Source organism: Asterias amurensis, chromosome 14 (assembly GCF_032118995.1).
Source record: "Asterias amurensis chromosome 14, ASM3211899v1".
NCBI lineage: Eukaryota > Metazoa > Echinodermata > Asteroidea > Forcipulatida > Asteriidae > Asterias > Asterias amurensis.
In genome coordinates this window covers 16,328,885-16,347,470 of record NC_092661.1, presented here as the reverse complement: position 1 = coordinate 16,347,470, position 18,586 = coordinate 16,328,885, and the positions used below count along the sequence as shown (strand labels likewise).

The window sequence follows — 18,586 nt, the reverse complement described above, 5'->3', positions numbered from 1 at the left end:
GGGATCTCATTGAACCCCATTGAAACAATGGGATCCCATTGAAAATTTGAAAGGGATTGGTGTGGAATTTGGGACATTCTATGGGATCCAGCGGGATCGACAGGGGATCTCATTGAACCCCATTGAAACAATGGGATCCCATTGAAAATTTGAAAGGGATTGGTGTGGAATTTGGGACATTCTATGGGATCCAATGGGATCGACAGGGGATCTCATTGAACCCCATTGAAACAATGGGATCCCATTGAAAATTTGAAAGGGATTGGTGTGGAATTTGGGACATTCTATGGGATCCAGCGGGATCGACAGGGGATCTCATTGAACCCCATTGAAACAATGGGATTCCATTGAAAATTTGAAAGGGATTGGTGTGGAATTTGGGACATTCTATGGGATCCAGCGGGATCGACAGGGGATCTCATTGAACCCCATTGAAACAATGGGATCCCATTGAAAATTTGAAAGGGATTGGTGTGGAATTTGGGACATTCTATGGGATCCAGCGGGATCGACAGGGGATCTCATTGAACCCCATTGAAACAATGGGATCCCATTGAAAATTTGAAAGGGATTGGTGTGGAATTTAAGACATATTCTATGGGATCCAGCGGGATCGACAGGCATGACAGGGGATCTCATTGAACCACATTGAAACAATGGGATCCCATTGAAAATTTGAAAGGGATTGGTGTGGAATTTGGGACATTCTATGGGATCCAGCGGGATCGACAGGGGATCTCATTGAACCCCATTGAAACAATGGGATCCCATTGAAAATTTGAAAGAGATTGGTGTGGAATTTGGGACATATTCTATGGGATCCAATGGGATCGACAGGGGAACTCATTGAACCCCATTGAAACAATGGGATCCCATTGAAAATTTGAAAGAGATTGGTGTGGAATTTGGGACATATTCTATGGGATCCAATGGATCGACAGGGGATCTCATTGAACCACATTGAAACAATGGGGAAAATTTGAAAGGGATTGGTGTGGAATTTGGGACGTATATTCAATGGGATCCAATGGGATCGACAGGGGATCTCATTGAACCGAATTGAATCCCATTGAATCCCATTAAAACAATGGGATCCCATTCAATCCCAATGAATCCCATTAAAACAATGGGATTCAATCCCATTAAAACAATGGGATTCAATGGGATCCCATTAAAACAATGGCATCCCATTGAATCCCATTCAAAATATCAATGGGACTCGATTGGATTCAATAGGAGAGTTTTTTCCAGGGTACGGTCTTGTGAGTTTTTCCCAATCGAGCCCTGTGCTGTATAATATTACTGTAGGCCTAACTGCCTCATGCAAAAAGTGCTCAAAATAGCTCTTTTTAAATTCTAATGATTTAACCATTTTGTAACAACTACATGTGTAGGGCTTGTACTTTGTCTGGGTGAATCAATTCAACAAATGAACTCAAGCGTGTCAGCCCTGGGCAACATATTACAAAACTGCCAGGAGCTTACTTTGAATGGTGTGCACAGCAGAGGAAAATAGCTTTATGCAAATTTCTTGTCTTTATGACGGCTAGCAATCAACAGACTGTAACGACCCGGTTTTTGTTACGAGTTAACTTTGATTGATGATACTTTTAAAAAAAGTCAAGGCCACGCCATTTAGAAGTGAAACTGTATATGAGTTGCTAGATTAGAGCTTTGCATTGGTGGACTATAGTTTTTATTAACAGGTTATTTTGGCCAAGTTGAGCTGACCGGAGGTAAGTCTAAATTTATTCATTAATTATTCGGATGGCTTTATTTACATGGTGATGTGTTGAAGTTATTGTTTTGTATTTATCATAACTGATGATTTTAACTCGTGATTTAATGTGTACTTGAATACTGTATTGAATTATTTTTGGGGAGTGGCATTACTGGTCGGCTACATCAGCCATGCAGAAAATCAGTAACAGAAGTTTCTCTTTAAAAAAAAAAGTAGTTTGACTAAAGTTTGACAAAGCTTTTAAAGTATTATACATCATTGGGTTTCAGATGAGGAAATTAGTTTGCATTCTCTAGTTTTCAACAAATATGCCGTCTTGCCTAATTCATGGCTCTGCTTACCACATAATTCTACGCTTACTGAACCCTGTTACCCACAGGATTCTATGTAGTGTAAGGGTAGAATTCCGTGGTAAGCAGAGCCACAAAATTTGCCTGTGGATTTTTCTTTCAAAGAACTCGGGAGGAAAGTACTGAATATAAAAAGTTAAAAAGCAGGACAGTTATTTTCAGAACTGAGAAGTCTTGTGAATTCCCAAAATCTACTCTGTGGTAGTAGAAAATAAAGCAAGACGGTTCTCTACCTGGCAAGTATAGATTCACACATGGTGTTACCACAAACCAAATTTATATTGATACCTCACCATGTAATGCCTCAATTCTCACAGTGTACGGGGTTTAAAATAAAACACGAAATTATACTCTTTATCCCCCATGCAAAGAAATAACCCCATCCATCAAACATTCTGTCTTCCTCTTTTATAATTAGTGTTTGCCATGGAAGAGTTAACTCTAATTGTCTGGGATTATGTTGCCCTTGGAAACTATGTTGGAATTCTTCTGCTAATTGCCATCATTGTAAGTATTTCTTTTGTTTTATTTTTTTACATTTTAAAAATTCAAAAATAGACCCTTGCCGAGCCTTTCTTTGGCCTTTGAGCAAGACTTTGCTAATGTTGAAACATTTATACCATAATGTCCTTTTGGTTGGTGGTAATGAGTTTGCAATGGCTAATTCTATTTTAATTTTAAAACTTTAAAATAATTCAAAATATGTTTAACTAGTTAGATTTTAAATCTATGGACTGTAGGCTACAGCCCAAAGTATTTTTCAGAAATGCAAACAATTTTTTTTTTAATATTTTATTTGTTAAAGATGTGATGCACCTTAATGTGACTTGTTCAAAGTCTTCATCTGTAATTTATTGTATAAAGTTGTTGGAACTTCTCAGTCATTATATTGGAAGCTTAAAGGATTTGGGAGTTTAGTGTAAATCTGTGGACGTTGTAATAATAATAATAATAATAATAATAATAATAATAATAATAATAATAATAATAATTATTATTTGGGGGGCTAATCGTCCTTACTCGCAGTTAAGAGCTGAATTGCGAAGGACGCGGCTACAACGTGTTCGAGAAGCAGGCATGCAAGGGCGCATTCAGCTGCCAGCCACATCAACCCATTATGACCACGGAGCACAGCCAAGATCGAAAGTGTTTGATTTTTTCCTGAAGGAAGAAAACTGGATATAGTCTGGAAAACCCTCGTGGCACAGCAGAGAACCAACGCACAACTCAACTCACATATGGCCCTGGCCGGGAATCGAACCGGGGTCACCTTGGTGAGAGGCGAGCGCTTTACGCACAAGCCAACCGTGCCACCGTTGTGTTTTGTGTCCTTCAAAAAGTACCCAGACCCTTTAAAGAGACCATCCTTATTTCTAAACTAAGAAATTAAGATGTTTTTCTTTTAAGAAAAGGAAGAACTGAAGTGAAATTGAAGTTTAGAATAACGGTTAACTAACTATGACTTTTTTGTCTTTGTCGTTGCACTGTTTGTTTGTATGTAAATTGTAAAGCGCTCCGATCTTTGTGGGGCGCTATATAAATATTTACATTAATATTATTATTATAATACTTTTCCTGCAGTCTGTGTGCAAATCCAACGGCAGAACCACGGAAGGGTATTTCCTTGGAGACCACAAACTCTCATGGATTGGGGTAAGTATTAATTGCAATCAATTAATCAATTAATCAATCAACCCTAACAATGTACCAAAAGTGTACACTTTCAAAATAATTGACCAATCCTAATAAGCTGGGCCTAAGCCCGGGTTTTGAAATGGCCGAAGTGTTCAACAAATTCACCACAAGTAGCCATATTTTGTGTAAAGTTTATTACATTTTTTGCTTTGTGAACATTTAAGGTTTGAACAAATAGTCAAAAAAGTGAACTTTACTTGTTTACTCCTTCCATTTGTACATAAACGACCAATCAAAGAAAAAGAAATAGTTAACCATTTTCTAAACAAATATTTGTAATTGTTTTTGTTTCACCTCATTGTTGTTGACGGCAGATCGGAGCGTCGTTGTTTGCTAGTAGCATGGGAATTGAGCGGATCATAACCCTTGCAGGGGGAGGAGCAACGACTGGATTAGCAGCTGGAGCCACTGAAGTCCTAGTTAGTAGTTCAATTATTGGGGGAGTGGTACGGTCAAGAGTCGGGAAAAACATATTAGAATTTAAAAACTAAATTATAAATATTTCTCAAATCTGTAATCTGTATTTTTCATATAACGTAAACTCCTGTTTTGAAAATTTTATGAATATATATTTCTTTAGTACATTCTTTTATAAACCAAGCATTCAATTTTATGTAAATTCTTAGACTGAAGAAGAAACCATTTTAAAAGATTCTCATTTTACATGTTTTACATTTGCAGGCGCTGCCATTCCTTCTAGTGCTTGGATGGGTGTTCGCTCCAGTCTACATTGCAAGCAGTGTGAGTTCAATTCAATTACTATCTGAATTAAGCCCGGTTCATACGAATTTGACGTGAATTTGACGTCACACCCTCCTTTCGCAGCGATTATCGCAAGGGAGTAGAGCAGAGTTCAACTGCTGCGAATTGTGTTGCGAATTTGTGACGTCAAGATTCGCTTCGCATTTGCATTCGCATGAAGTATGAACCGGGCTTTATAGACTGAATCATCTATCAGTTCTCAAAATATAATCGGTTTTGCACTGACGTGACAATATTGACTTTTATAGTGGCTTCTTGCATGTATATAGTGCTCATATCCACCACTCAAGGTGCTCAGCATTCAGCCATTTCCTGCATGGTAACTGGGACTACGCTTAAATTATGAGACCTACATGTACTCCTCTTACATATCACCATGTACAGTGTAATGGTTTACAGGGTGCTGTGGCGCTTTATGCAGCCAATCCAGCCAGGAACACCAGGGCGAACCCCTTCTGTTTGTGGTAAGTTCACTGGGTTCTTTTACGTGCTTTACACAACACACAGGACCAACGGCTTTGAGTCCCATGCGAAGGACGCAGCATCATGGTTAAGTGTCTTGCTTAAAGGCAGTGTACACTATTGGTAATTGTCAAAGACTAATCTTCAAAGTTGGTGTATCTCAACATATGCATAAAATAACAAACCTGTGAAAATTTGAGCTCAATCGGTCATCGAAGTTGCGAGATAATAATAAAAGAAAAAGAATCCTTGTCACACAAAGTTGTATGCGTTTACATGGTTGATTTCGAAACCTCAAGTTCTAAATCTGAGGTCTCGAAATCAAATTCGTGGAAAATTTTCTTTCACGAAAACTATGGCACTTCAGAGCGAGCCGTTTCTCACAATGTTTTATACCATCAACCTCTCCCCATTACTCATCACCAAGGAAGGTTTTATTTTGAGTAATTACCAATAGTGTCCACTGCCTTTAAGGACACAGGTGTCACGACTGGAACTCGAACCCACACTCTGCTGATCAGAAACACCATAGTTTGAGTCAGGTGCTCTTAACTGCTAAGCCACGACACGCCATCTTGTTGAATCAAGTGTCAACTTTGTGTCTGTTTTACTCAACAGGTGTTTACTCTACCTCAGTACATTCATAGGAGGTTTGGTGGACAGCGTATGCGTATTTTACTGGTCATCATATACCTCGTGCTTTACATTGGAGTCAGGGTGTCGGTAAGTAATGCAAATTACTATTAAATAATAATGTCATCTCAAATGGTTGGTTTGGGTTAGTTATTTTAGTTGGTTAATCATTGTCCCTGGCGGTGCCGACTGGCTACTGCTCAAGGTCATTCATTATTGCCCCATCCTCTGGAGGGCCACAAGCCAGGGCCCAATTTCATAGAGCTGCTAAGCACAAAAATTTGCTAAGCATGAAATTTCTTCCCAGATAAAAACGGGATTACCAGCCAAATTTCCATTTGTTGCATAGTGCGTGTTACTGGTATTCAGCTTTTGTTTGCTTATCCTGAAAATCACATGGGAATTTGGTTGGTAAACCTGTTTTTTATTAAGGAATAAATTTCATGCTAAGCAAGTTTTTTGTGCTTAGCAGCTCTGTGAAATTTGGCCCTGGTGGCTAGAAGGACATTAAACTACATGTAAGTGCTGTACACTGCTTTGCAAGCTTCTTTGGTGCTAGAAATTTGTTACCATTACAACCTCCAATTCCGATCGAATCTTGAATCTGGTGCACTATGACCAAACAAATATTTATAATGTACTTTTCATTTGTTTTCTATCATCAGGTCAACTTATATGCTTGCTCCATCGTCCTTCAGTATTTCTTCCCTGATTGGGTTATCTACCCAGTCATCATTGGAATGCTAGTACTGGTTGCATTATACACCGTACCAGGTTAGTCATTAGCAGGGATGAGAAGTTTAAGAGAACACGGTGCCTTGGATCGGTCGAGTTGATCTTTGAAAAACATTTGGAACCGTTTGTTTATAAAGTGCATATGGTTGGAAAGATGTTTTAAAAGTAGAACACAAAGATCCACACAAGTTTGCCTCAAAAATGCGTGGTTTTACTTTTACTTTGCAAACTAACACGGTCAGCCATTTATGAGTCAAAAATTTGACTCCCATAAATGGCCGACCATGGTAGTCGTTGACTCCCATAAGTGGCCGACCGTGGTAGTCAACGAGGTAAAAGGAAATCAGCGCGATTTCGAGTGACACTTGTGTGGATCGATATGTTCTACTTTTAAAATATCTTTCTAATCATATGCATTTTAAAACAAACGCTTTCCAAAGACCAACTCAACCGATCCAAGGCAAAGTGTTCCTTTCAGACTTTTATCTGAATTCTGCCTGGTAAACAGAAAATGCTGTATTTCTCTCCAAATAAAACAAGTCATGCTCTTTGATCTGCTTCTCTAGCACTGGGGATCGAAGGTAGCCAGGGGCGCCTGGGGGCAATTTTCCAGTGCCCCACGAGAGGTGCCCCCACACAGTCCTCACAAAAAGTAAAAAGAAGAGAGAACCAAAAAAGGAAATGCTTTTTTGTTTAATCAAAATGTATCGCAATCGGGATCACTTCCGCCGCCACAAAATGGGTTAATATAGACATGACTCCCCCCCCCACTGACAATCCCATTACCCCATTGACCACTTAGAGCATGCCCCGACTAAAATTCCTGGGGTCGATTTCACAGAGTTGGGACTAGTCCTAAAAGACATTAAAAATCTTTCTAGTCCTCGGTTAGGAAGAGTAACTCGTCCTTAGTTGAAATAATACCAGTCTAAACTCTTTGTGAAACCCGTCCCTGGCTATGCCGCTGCTAAGGATACTATTTTGTTTTTGTTTTTTGAAATAAGACCAGTCTAAACTCTTTGTGAAACCCGTCCCTGGCTATGCTGCTGCTGAGGATACTATTTTGTTTTTGTTTTTGGAAATAAGACCAGTCTAAACTCTTTGTGAAACCCGTCCCTGGCTATGCCGCTGCTGAGGGTACTATTTTGTTTTTGTTTTTTTCGGTTAGGATGAGTAACTCGTCCTAACTTAAAATAAGACCAGTCTAAACTCTTTGTGAAACCCGTCCCTGGCTATGCCGCTGCTGAGGATACTATTTTGTTTTTGTTTTTTCGGTTAGGATGAGTAACTCGTCCTAACTTGAAATAATACCAGTCTAAACTCTTTGTGAAACCCGTCCCTGGCTATGCCGCTGCTGAGGGTACTATTTTGTTTTTGTTTTTTTCGGTTAGGATGAGTAACTCGTCCTAACTTAAAATAAGACCAGTCTAAACTCTTTGTGAAACCCGTCCCTGGCTATGCCGCTGCTGAGGGTACTATTTTGTGTTTGTTTTTTCGGTTAGGACGAGTAACTCGTCCTAACTTAAAATAAGACCAGACTAAACTCTTTGTGAAACCAGTCCCTGGCTATGCCACTGCTGAGGGTACTATGTTGTTTTTATTTTTTTTAATTTATTTTTTAGGAGGATTGAGGACTGTTATTCACACCCAGATCTTTCAGACCATTGTTGTGATCGGAGGCTCAGCTTTTCTTGCAGTTTATGGTAAGATATGGGTTATTGTGATCAGATTTATTTTGTTGAAGTGTAGTGGCCAGCAAGCACCGAATTCAAACCCTGGTCTTTCCGATCAGCAGAGTGTGGGTTCGAATCCCAAGCCGTGACACTTGTGTTCTTAAGCAAGACACTTAATCATTGCTTCGTCCATCGGATGGGACGATTTTATGCATATGTTTAGATACACCAAGTGAGATGACTGGTCTTTGACAATTTCCAATAGTGTCCAGTGTCTTTAAGAGTGATTATCTTCCCTTAAAATTTAAACTCTTATCGTTCCAGCTTATATTGAAGTCGGTGGATATGCCAATCTGCAGAAGAGGTATCGACCCACTGTAACAATGATCTCCAATGATAGTTACGTAAGGAACGGAGAGCAGTGCGGCTACCCTAAGGAGAGTACGTTCAAGATGCTTCGGGAGGCTGGAGGGTCGGACATGCCTTGGGCTGCTTTCTTGTTTGGATACAGCAGTAACGCATTGTGGCTGTGGTGTGCTGATCAGGTATGGCTTAATCAATCAGTGCAGTTTTTTTCATACCCGAGCAGCCACTTATAGGCACTGGACACCTTTGATAGTTGTCAAAGACCAGAGCCCAGTTTCATAGAGCTGCTAAGCACAAAAATTTGCTTAGCACGAAATTTCTTCTTTGATAAAAACAGGATTACCAACCAAATTTATATTTGTTGCATATTGCTTATTACTTTGTATTCAGCTGTTGTTTGCTTATCCAGAGTGTCAAATGGAAATTTGGTTGGTAATCTTGTTTGTATCATAGGAAGAAATTTCACTCTCAGCAAATTTGTGTGCTTAGCAGCTCTATGAAATTGGGCCCAGTAGTCTCACTTGGCGTATCTCAACATATGCATAAAATAACAAACCTGTGAAATTTGAACTCAATTGGTCGCCGAAGTTGCGAGATAATAATGGAATAAAAAAATACCCTTGTCACACAAGCTTTTAGGTGTGTTGAATTCGAGAACTCAGCTGGGGTCTTGAATTCAATTCAAATATTTAAGTGAGAAGTGACTTCTTTCTCAAACACTTCATTCCTCAAAGGGAGCCGTTTCTCACAATGTTTTATACTGTCAACAGCTCTTCATTACTCGTTTCAAAGTAAGGTTTTATGGTAACAATTTCTTTGAGTAATTACCAATAGTGTCCGATGCCTTTAAATAAGTTCAGTTGCGTTTCAACAAACCTTGTGGAAACATTACATTTCATTTGTAAATTTTGTAGGTACATTACAGTTACAACGTTACAACCTCTTTCCTACTGTCAGACTGTAGCCAGCCTCTGTCTTTTGTACAGATATTGTTATGGTAAATGTGCCACCTGTGTGTCCAGCCTTCCTCCAGAATGTTTAAGCATGAAACCAGACTTTCTGCTTCTTCCCAACCATACACTCTTGCTTTGGTGGGATGTAGAACAAAGAGTCATTCCAACAGCTTTATTCCATGTTCTGCATCCTTGGAACTACTTGCCTGGTGCATGTTTCCCTCCATCCTACAATCTAGACTGTTTTAAAGACACTGGACACTGTTGGTAATTGTCAAAGACCAGTCTTCACAATTGGTGTACCTCAACATATGCATAAAATTGCAAATCGAAGTTGCAAGATATGAATGAAAGAAAAAACACCATCGTCGCACGAAGTTGTGTGCTTTCAGATGCTTGATTTCGAGACCTCAAGTTCTAAATCTGAGGTCTCGAAATCAAATTCATGGAAAATTACTTCTTTCTCGAAAACTACTTCACTTCAGAGGAAGCTATTTCTCACAATTTTTTATACTATCAACCTCTCCCCATTACTTGTAATCGTGAAAGGTTTTATGGCAATAATTATTTTGAGTAATTATCAATAGTGTCCACTGCCTTTAAGAGGAATATCAATTCCTACCTTCAGCTCACCTGAGTTATTTTTTCACATTTCAATTTTGTTCTTCTTCTTGTAGCCCCTTACAGAGAGCGGCTTTTAGCCTTGTTTTAATTTTTTAAAGAGTAGTTTATTTTAATATTCCTTCTTCGTCTCCTCCAGCTACTAGTCCAGAAGACACTGTCAGCAAGGAGCCTTTCCCATGCTCAAGGAGGCTGCATTCTGGCTGGATATCTTAAGATTCTACCACTGTTCCTTATTGTCATCCCAGGAATCATCAGCCGCGCTCTCTACTCAAGTAAATTAATTTTTCTCTTCTAAGGTTTTTGCTTCATGTTCCAATTATTAAGAGAAGCTTGAATAGAATCATGTTGCAATTTTTTTTAGTTCATTCATTCATTCAATTATTTATTTCATCTGATTGACAAAAGAGTCTTTCTGTTTTTGTCACTGTACTCAAAGTTTTTCTGTTGTTTCGTCTTCCTAACACATCAGCTATACATAAATAGAGGTAACTTTTTGTACGTTCTTCGCTGCAGGTTTTCCCGTTCACAACTGCTGTTCAATTATAAAACTTTGTAACTTTTCTCGTAATGAAGTTAATGTTTTATTTGAGTGTATATTTATGTCCTTTTAATCACTGTTGTCTATAAATTATGAGATGTCTGTGCTATAGTGCCATTGGAAACAGGCTTTTTGGCTTTTTGGTGTGGGGAAGCAAAGCCATATTTTTGCCCCCTTTTTAAGGTTCAAAGTATGACATAGTTTGAAATTTTTCTGTTTTATCAGTTTATCTAGTTTCTTTAACTATATACTGTGTAATACTTTGATTTGTATAAATTTGTCTTGTCCAGACTTTTATTTTGTTACGTTTCAGCGCCTGAGGTGGAATCGTTCTGCTATTGTTTTGCGTTTTATAAATTGTTCTTTATTATTATTTGCATGAAGCAGAATGGTTTTATAAGGCGGAAACATTTTGTTTTCTGTTTCAGTCCGTCTTGTATTTCCAAAATATTTTGTGTCCCCATTAACTCTGGACAATTTTTGTCAGGGGGAGGGGGCTGGTGGATTGTCACCTCCCCCTTTCTCTCCTACTTGCTATGCTGCTGAATGGGAATTTTATTTATGTATTTTTTTTGTGCGGAAAATAGCGTCTCTAATTTTAACTCTAATTCCTGTTCCTTATAGATGTGATTGGTTGTGCAACGGCAGAGCAGTGTCTTGCAATGTGTGGTAATCCTCATGGATGTAGTGATATTGCGTACCCTAAACTCATGCTTGGACTTCTCCCAAAAGGCAAGTATGTGGTGGTGTTAACCCCCCCCCCCCCCCCCCCCAATCGATTTTCTAAGATGTTGATTTTGCTATTATTATTATTATTATTTATTCGGCCAAGATTTCAACAAACAGTACAAGATACAATATTACCGTACTAAAGAAATATAACAGTATAAGAAAACTAGAACACCTAGAACAATTGTAAACCAATGATTGAATGAGACAGAACACTGGCAATCAAGCAAGACAATTATAAAAACAGACAGGACAAGCCCATTCTAAGATGGCCAGGATTAATAAAACTGAACCTAACCACTGTGACTCGAAAGCCTATCAATCCAATCTTAAAATAGGAATAGAATCTTTAACAAACATTTAAAAACAGAAAAGATAAACTTTGGAAAATATAATAAATATTAAGAACAAAATAAGTATACATGTATATGTTCAAAAAGAGTATGGAGTAAACGACATATTGAGCCAATTCACCTGACGTCATCATCAGAATAATCTTGGACGCACCATACTGGTGGCCGAAGTCACTGTGCGTTATTCAGTGAAGGGCGCATTTTAGGCGACGCAGTGTTTACACGTTAACCTACATGTATGTGCCCACCAAAATGGTGAGCATGGCACAGTCGCCGCGTGTGGCGCATGGCAAGGGGTTAATAGAATTGAATTGAATTGTGTCTTTCATCCATCTAGGGCTTCACGGTTTGCTGTTTACTGTGATGTTAGCTGCTGCCATGGGGGATCTTTCCTCTATCTTCAACAGCGCTTCGACACTAATCACTGTAGACATCACTGGTGGTCTGAACAATCACTTAAAGAACAGGTGGACCATAGCAAGTGCAAGGTAAAACTCATATAAGGCTCATATATCCATATCCTTAAAGGTACTGGACACGTTTGGTAATTGTCAAAGACAACATATGCATAAAATAACAAAACTGTGAAGATTTTTGACTCAAAATTGGTCATTGAATTGTAAGAGAATAATAAAGAAAAAACACCCCTTGTTGCATTACTTTGTGTGCTTTCAGATGCACAATAAAAGGCTACAAGTTTTTTTAATATTTGAGTGATATCTTACCTCTTTTTCAAAAACTATGTTATTAGAGGAAGCAGTTTCTCACCATGTTTTATACTATCAACAGCTGTCCATTACTTGTTAACAAAGTAAATTTTTATGCTAACAACTATTTTGAGTAATGACCAATAGTGCAGTAATAACTGGCAATTGCCCGCGGACCACTGTTAAGAGAAATTGATGTATAATCCCTTTACCTTGTAGGCTTAGAGTTTTGCCGAGTTCCCTTGTTGGGAAGGTCATCTAAATCGCAACAAACAAACAAACAAACAAACAAACAAACAAACAAACAAACAAACACACCTACAAAGAAACTAACTATCCCACAGGAGTCATTGAAAAGTCTAATCCATTTATTTGTTTATTTCTTCCCTCTATAGAATCAGTACTATTTTGATGCTTGTAGTTTGCTTTGCCTGGCTCCCTGCTGTCCACTATGGTGTTGGACTCAGTGATTTGTTTACCAGCATCCTAAAGGTGCAGTTTGGTTTTGCACCATCCATTGCCGCGGTTTTTCTTCTCGCCATTATTTGGCCACGTGCAAATGAAAAGGTAACGATATATTCCGTTGTAAAATTTCTTTGTTCACCCCAAAATTAAAGGAACACATTGCCTCTGGATTTGGCACTTTAGGCTATAAAAGCATTTGCCATGAAAATAATATGGTTTGAAATATGTTTTAAAAGTAGAATGTAAAGATTAACACAAATTGCTCTCGATTGTGTGGTTTTCCTTTTACTTTGTGAACTAACACAGTGCACCATTTTGTGAAATAATATTACTTCTTTTATAGCGCAATTCACAAAAACTTCTCAATGCCCTTTACATTAGTGCCTTGGTCATTGGGCCAATAACATCTTTCTCAGCTCCCTGGAGAGTATACCTACACCCCTGAGCTATGTGGCGCTCCAAAGGCTTTTCATACACCATATCACCCTCTCACCTCGCAGCTTGGCCTACCCATTTATACCTCTAGGTGAAAACCAGGTTTTTGACTCCACAAAGTTATGGACCAGGTTAGTTCAAGAAGTAAAAGGAAAAGCACCTGATTTTGAGGGACATTTGTGTAAATCATTATATTTCAGGCCATTGTTAAAACACATCTTTCCAATTGAAAAAAACAACAAACACTTTATAGTCCAAAACACTCCAGCCAAAGGCAATATGTCTCTTGAAAGTTTAATATTGTACAATTCCTTTGAACGCCACCATTAAAAACCAATATCTTATTGACAGGGCTCATTCTGTGCTCTACTGGTTGGCATAATCCTTGGCATCGCTCACATCGTTTGCAACATCATCTTTACTGAACCTGCGTGTGGTGACCAAGATGAACGACCCATGCTCTTGATAAAAGACAACAACTTCTACGTCACCCTTATCATCTTTGCTGTAACGGTGATAGTCGATGTCGTCATCAGCCTTTGCACTGATGAACCGGAAAACGTTATGGTAGGTTTTATTTCATTGAATTTTCTCACATTTCATGCCTTTGCTGTGCACGTTTGTTATGCGATCAAGCTAAGTGAGTCGTCTATCGGAAATATTATTTTGGAAAAACAAACCAAAATATGCCAACATGTGAGATTTATTTTTTTTCATTTTGTCAGTTTAAATGCTAAAATATATCTTATTTTATTGAGAACTTTCTTTGACAACATCAACAAGGGGTTAAAGTTAGCAATGAAAGAAAATTTGCCAACGTATGTTGAAAATAAACAACTCAACCTTTAAAACCACTTTTTCTCAGTTTAATTTTCTCTGGTGTTTCTACTTTCACAACTTTTGAACCAAAGGTGGAATCAACATGGGATTTGAACTGTTGATAACCAGGCCTTTATTCTTACGGACAATGCATGAAGGGGTAACCCTGATGTAGTCCAATTAAAGTAGGGTGTAGTTCACCTTGAAGTGGCCCTTCAGACTTCTTCGTATCTCATTAAAACAAAACAAATATTTTACAATATTTACAAAAAAAATATTTTTCAAAAGTGCCTCAAGTGTATTTTTGGACAGATTTTTGTGGTATGAAAATTGTAATTATTATTATTATAAACGTAGCTGAAATGTTAACGTTTCTGTTAACAGTTGTTGCGTACTACATACTGGAGTCGTCACAACGTTGGAAGTCGCATCAGGAAATCACAGCATGTGGCCAACAAGTTTCTCCTTGAAGAAGGTTACGATTGTAAGTTCATGTCATAAGAGTAATGTAACGCACTGCCAATGGATCCTTATTTGTTCTGCAGCGGAGTGCATACAAAATTATTATTAGTATTAATATATATTTGGTTTGCGATGTAACGATGACTAGAGCAAGCTAGTCCAAACGTTGAGACCAATTTAAGAACTCGCTCCGCGGTAGTGCAGTTAATATAAATCCTAGTAAACTGCGCCAATAAAGTATCTAAACACTTACAAATAGTCAGATTTATCGGAACCTGAATTAGTATGCCAAAGAATAATTATTCATTTCTATTCACCGTTAATTTCTGCACATTTTGACACATCTTGTGTTGCGCTATGATGTTGTTTGGTGGATTTATGGACACTTGAGTGGCTTAAGGTCGAATTTTGCAAAAGTTGCAAAAGCCCCTAAGATGTGTCAAAATGTGCAGAAATTAACGGTGAATAGAAATGAATAATTATTTTTTGGCATACTATTTCAGGTTCCGATATATCTGACCATTTGTAAGTGTTTAGATACTTTATTGGCGCAGTTTAGTATTTCCAGCCAATTTTCTATACCTTACGCCCAGGTAGTAGTTACAAAGAAGGACAGTTCTTTTTAGAACTGAGAAGTCTCCCAAACAATCCGACAAATATACTCCGCGGTAGTAGAATATAGAAAGACAGTTCTCTAAAGATCAAACTCGACCTGGCAAGAAGATACACACATGGTGTTACCACAAACCAAATGTATATTGATACATTACCATGCAATGCCTCAAATCATATATTATTAGTATTCTTATTCAAATTTTCAAAATTTTCTTTCTATTATCCCTTTATACATTAGCGGTGGGAGACAGCTGGTTGTACAAGTCCAAATGGAGTCGTTACTACGACAATTGCTGCGGCTACCGGAGTTACGTCGTTACCCCCGAGAGACGCTCTCGCAACTCAGCCGTCAACTCAGACATGAACTACCGTTCACTCCTGGAGCAGAGATCTTGCATGAAGGTTTTCTTGAATATCAATTTCGTGATCATCCTGCTGGTTGCCATCGGGATGTTTTCTTACTTCTCCATACTAGATTTCATTGAGATGTATTAGAGAACTCGCACATGATACGAACCAACAGATCTACAATCCTAGCCGTATCTCGTTGGGCCCCCGCACACCAAGGCCCCGTGCCCCCCTCTCAATGTTGGGTCTGATTAGCATCTATGAGTACACTGGGTGGGTTCGTTTAGCTTCCCCGGGTTGACCTTAGTGTGTGGCGTTTTCTTTTTCCAGGACGAACGTGTGCAGATAATTACCCACGTTTGTCCTGAAAAAAAAAAAGCCGCCACTCACCAGGGTCGACCCAGGGAAGCTAAACGAACGCACCCACTGTTTGGTTTGGGTATATTTAGACAAGTTTACCCAAAGCTTTTTTTGCAAACTTTTTTGAAGATGCAGATATGATCTTTCATCCATTTCCAGCCTTTCTTGTTATCTTTTGTCTTACCTTTAACTTTTGTGTGTGTCCCCCCCCCCCATGTTGATAATAACAATGCATTTATATAGCGCCATCTATCTAGAAACTAATTTGAGGCGCTGGAGAGGAAAACAAACCGAAACAAAGAAGTTTATACAAAGAAAATGATCAAATAAGTGCCTAATTAACGTGACTTAGGAAACAAATAGGTTTTTAGTTGCAATTGGCTATTGGTAGAGTATTCCAGAGGGTTGGTGCTGCATATGAAAAAAAAAATGGGAAAAAAACTTAGTTTTTATATAGCGTTTTAGCTGTTGGCGTCTCAAAGCACTTATTATTTTTAAGGCCACTGGACACTATTGGTAATTGTCAAAGACCAGTCTTCTCACTTGTTGTATCTCAACATATGCATAAAATAACCAACCTGTGGAAATTTGAGCTCAATTGGTCGTCGAAGTTGCGAAATATTAATGAAAGAAAAAACACCCTTGTTACCAAGTAAGGTTTTATGGTAATAATTATTTTCAGTAATTACCAATAGTGTCCACTGCCTTAAAAACCCAGCATAAAGCCCTTGTGGTTATAACTATATTGGTGCTCATTTGTTTATCAACATAACAATTATGAGGCCAATTTGTTTTAGTGTGTAAATAATGTAAATTCTTCCACCTCTAAAGGTCCGGTCACACAGGCCCGATAACGAGAACGAAAACGAGAACGATAAAAATGCACGCTCGCGATTGGTTGAATTGATTCACGAAGAATTCGCCCACGCTCATTCAACCAATCGAGGGCGTACTTTGTATCGTTTTCGTTCTCGTTATCGGGGCCTGTGTGACCGGGCCTTTAGATCTAGAAAATGCACACTATTTTTGTGTATTTTTATCAGCTTTGGACTTTCTGAATGTGTATACTTTTTTTATGGTAGACAAACTAATGGTAGATGTTTGTATGGTGAGGTATCAATTTTGTTTATTAATATAAAAAAAAACAGCTTTTATATTGCACTTTTCACACCCAAAGGGCGTCTCAAAGCGCTTCCAAGGTTATTATTCCTGGTCACTTATGGGCCTTAATTCATTCCTTAAACCATCTCAGCTCCGTGGGGAGTATATACAGCCTGTGCAACATTAATATGCGCTAAACGGCTAAATCAATCACAAGAACGATCTCTGCTCTCACATGTACCCATTTACCCCTGGGTGGAGACAAGCAATTATAGTTTAAGTGTCTTGCTCAGGGATACAAGTGTCCACGACCGGGATTCGAACCCACACTCTACTATTCTTACCATTGGTTTATTAAAAACATTCGAATTGAGTTGAGGCCGAATTGAGTTGAGGCCGAATTGAGTTTAAAATACAGAGATTTATATAAAAAAAATTGTTAAAAATTACAGAAAAAAAACATTAAGAAATACAATTTGTTTTTGTACATTTAAAAGTAGATTGCCTTAGGCCAGTGGCTAAAATATAACAAATAGTTGCACGTAAAAAAGTAAGAACAATGCATTTGCTTTGTGGTAACACAATGTTTGTATTTACTCGCTTGGTAGATTATGTTCTTTTGAGAACTGTTTTTTAGCTATAATTCCATTATACTGCCGCAGAGTAGATTTTTAAGAATTCAAGAGACTTCTCTACTATACCGCTGAGTAGATTTTGAGAATTAGGGAGACTTCTCAGTTATGAAAGAATTGTCTGGCTTTATAATATTAACTTTTACCTGGGCGAAGTGTAGGAAATCGGCTGGGGATACTACATTTGAATCAAGGGGACTTCTCGTTATTACACGGAGTGATTTTTGTTTAGTCTCAAAATTTTTACTAGATTGCTCTAGTCATCGTCAGGAGACTGAAGAATGTGAGACATGTTGGGCTATATACTTAAAGGGATTCAGAGGTTTCAGTAAAGAGTCAGTCACTGCTCTGGTTGGTTCCGATCCTGAAAGGAGAACCGTGGTTGGAGGGCTCAGTGTTATTGTGTAGGATCACATTTAGTTTTAAAGGCGCTGGACACATTTGTTTATTGTCAAAGATCAATTTTCGTACTTGGTGTATCCCAACATATTATACACAAAATAACAAACATGTGGAAATTTAGGCTCATCTGGACATCAAAATTGCATGAAAATATTGAAAGAAAAAAACACCCTCGGTTGCACAAATTTGTGGGCTTCAGAGGGAGTCGTTTCTCATACTATCAAAAATCCAAGTTACCCAAAGTGTCCAGTGCCTTTAGTAAAGATAAGAAACAGGAAAAAAACATTGGGAATACCCAAATACTTATTTTTAGATTTGTTTGTCATCATTCTATTATTCAACAAAATACATTGTCGGTGTTGATTAATTTTTATATGAAATTCATTAAAAAATGTCATTTTTTTTCTGTTTTTTTTTTGTGAACTATATTTACAAATAAACAAAAGTACTAACATTAATTAAAAAGTGTGGTTTCTATGTTGTTTTTGTATGTGATATTTGAGTCCTTTTCCATCTTTCCCTACAAAAGCGACAGGTGTCGAAGATAGTTGCCTGGAAGGGTAAATAAAGGCAAAGTATAGCTTTTGTATTTGGAACCACTCGATTGTTTTAATCCTATATAAATG

The 18,586-nt window shown here is 38.1% G+C and overlaps 1 protein-coding gene across 1 annotated transcript; it reads left to right on the top strand.

The window, feature by feature from the left end:
• Positions 1 to 1,112: 1,112 nt before the first annotated feature.
• LOC139947047 (sodium/mannose cotransporter SLC5A10-like) lies at positions 1,113 to 18,425 on the top strand. Its single transcript, XM_071944876.1, has 16 exons — positions 1,113 to 1,736; positions 2,510 to 2,598; positions 3,673 to 3,744; positions 4,101 to 4,205; positions 4,468 to 4,527; positions 5,629 to 5,733; positions 6,309 to 6,417; positions 8,001 to 8,081; positions 8,376 to 8,596; positions 10,131 to 10,266; positions 11,157 to 11,264; positions 11,952 to 12,102; positions 12,717 to 12,888; positions 13,573 to 13,788; positions 14,425 to 14,524; positions 15,356 to 18,425. Exons 2-16 carry the CDS (start codon positions 2,518 to 2,520, stop codon positions 15,610 to 15,612), a joined length of 1,974 nt encoding a protein of 657 aa, XP_071800977.1. The 5' UTR covers positions 1,113 to 1,736; positions 2,510 to 2,517; the 3' UTR covers positions 15,613 to 18,425.
• Positions 18,426 to 18,586: the final 161 nt, after the last annotated feature.

Coding starts and splice junctions, on each gene's coding strand:
- LOC139947047 (XM_071944876.1), top strand. CDS start 2,518: ATGGAAGAGTTAACTCTAATTGTCTGGGATTATGTTGCCCTTGGAAAC. Junction 3,745..4,100: donor ACAAACTCTCATGGATTGGG/GTAAGTATTAAT, acceptor TGTTGACGGCAG/ATCGGAGCGTCGTTGTTTGC. Junction 4,528..5,628: donor CAGTCTACATTGCAAGCAGT/GTGAGTTCAATT, acceptor TTTACTCAACAG/GTGTTTACTCTACCTCAGTA.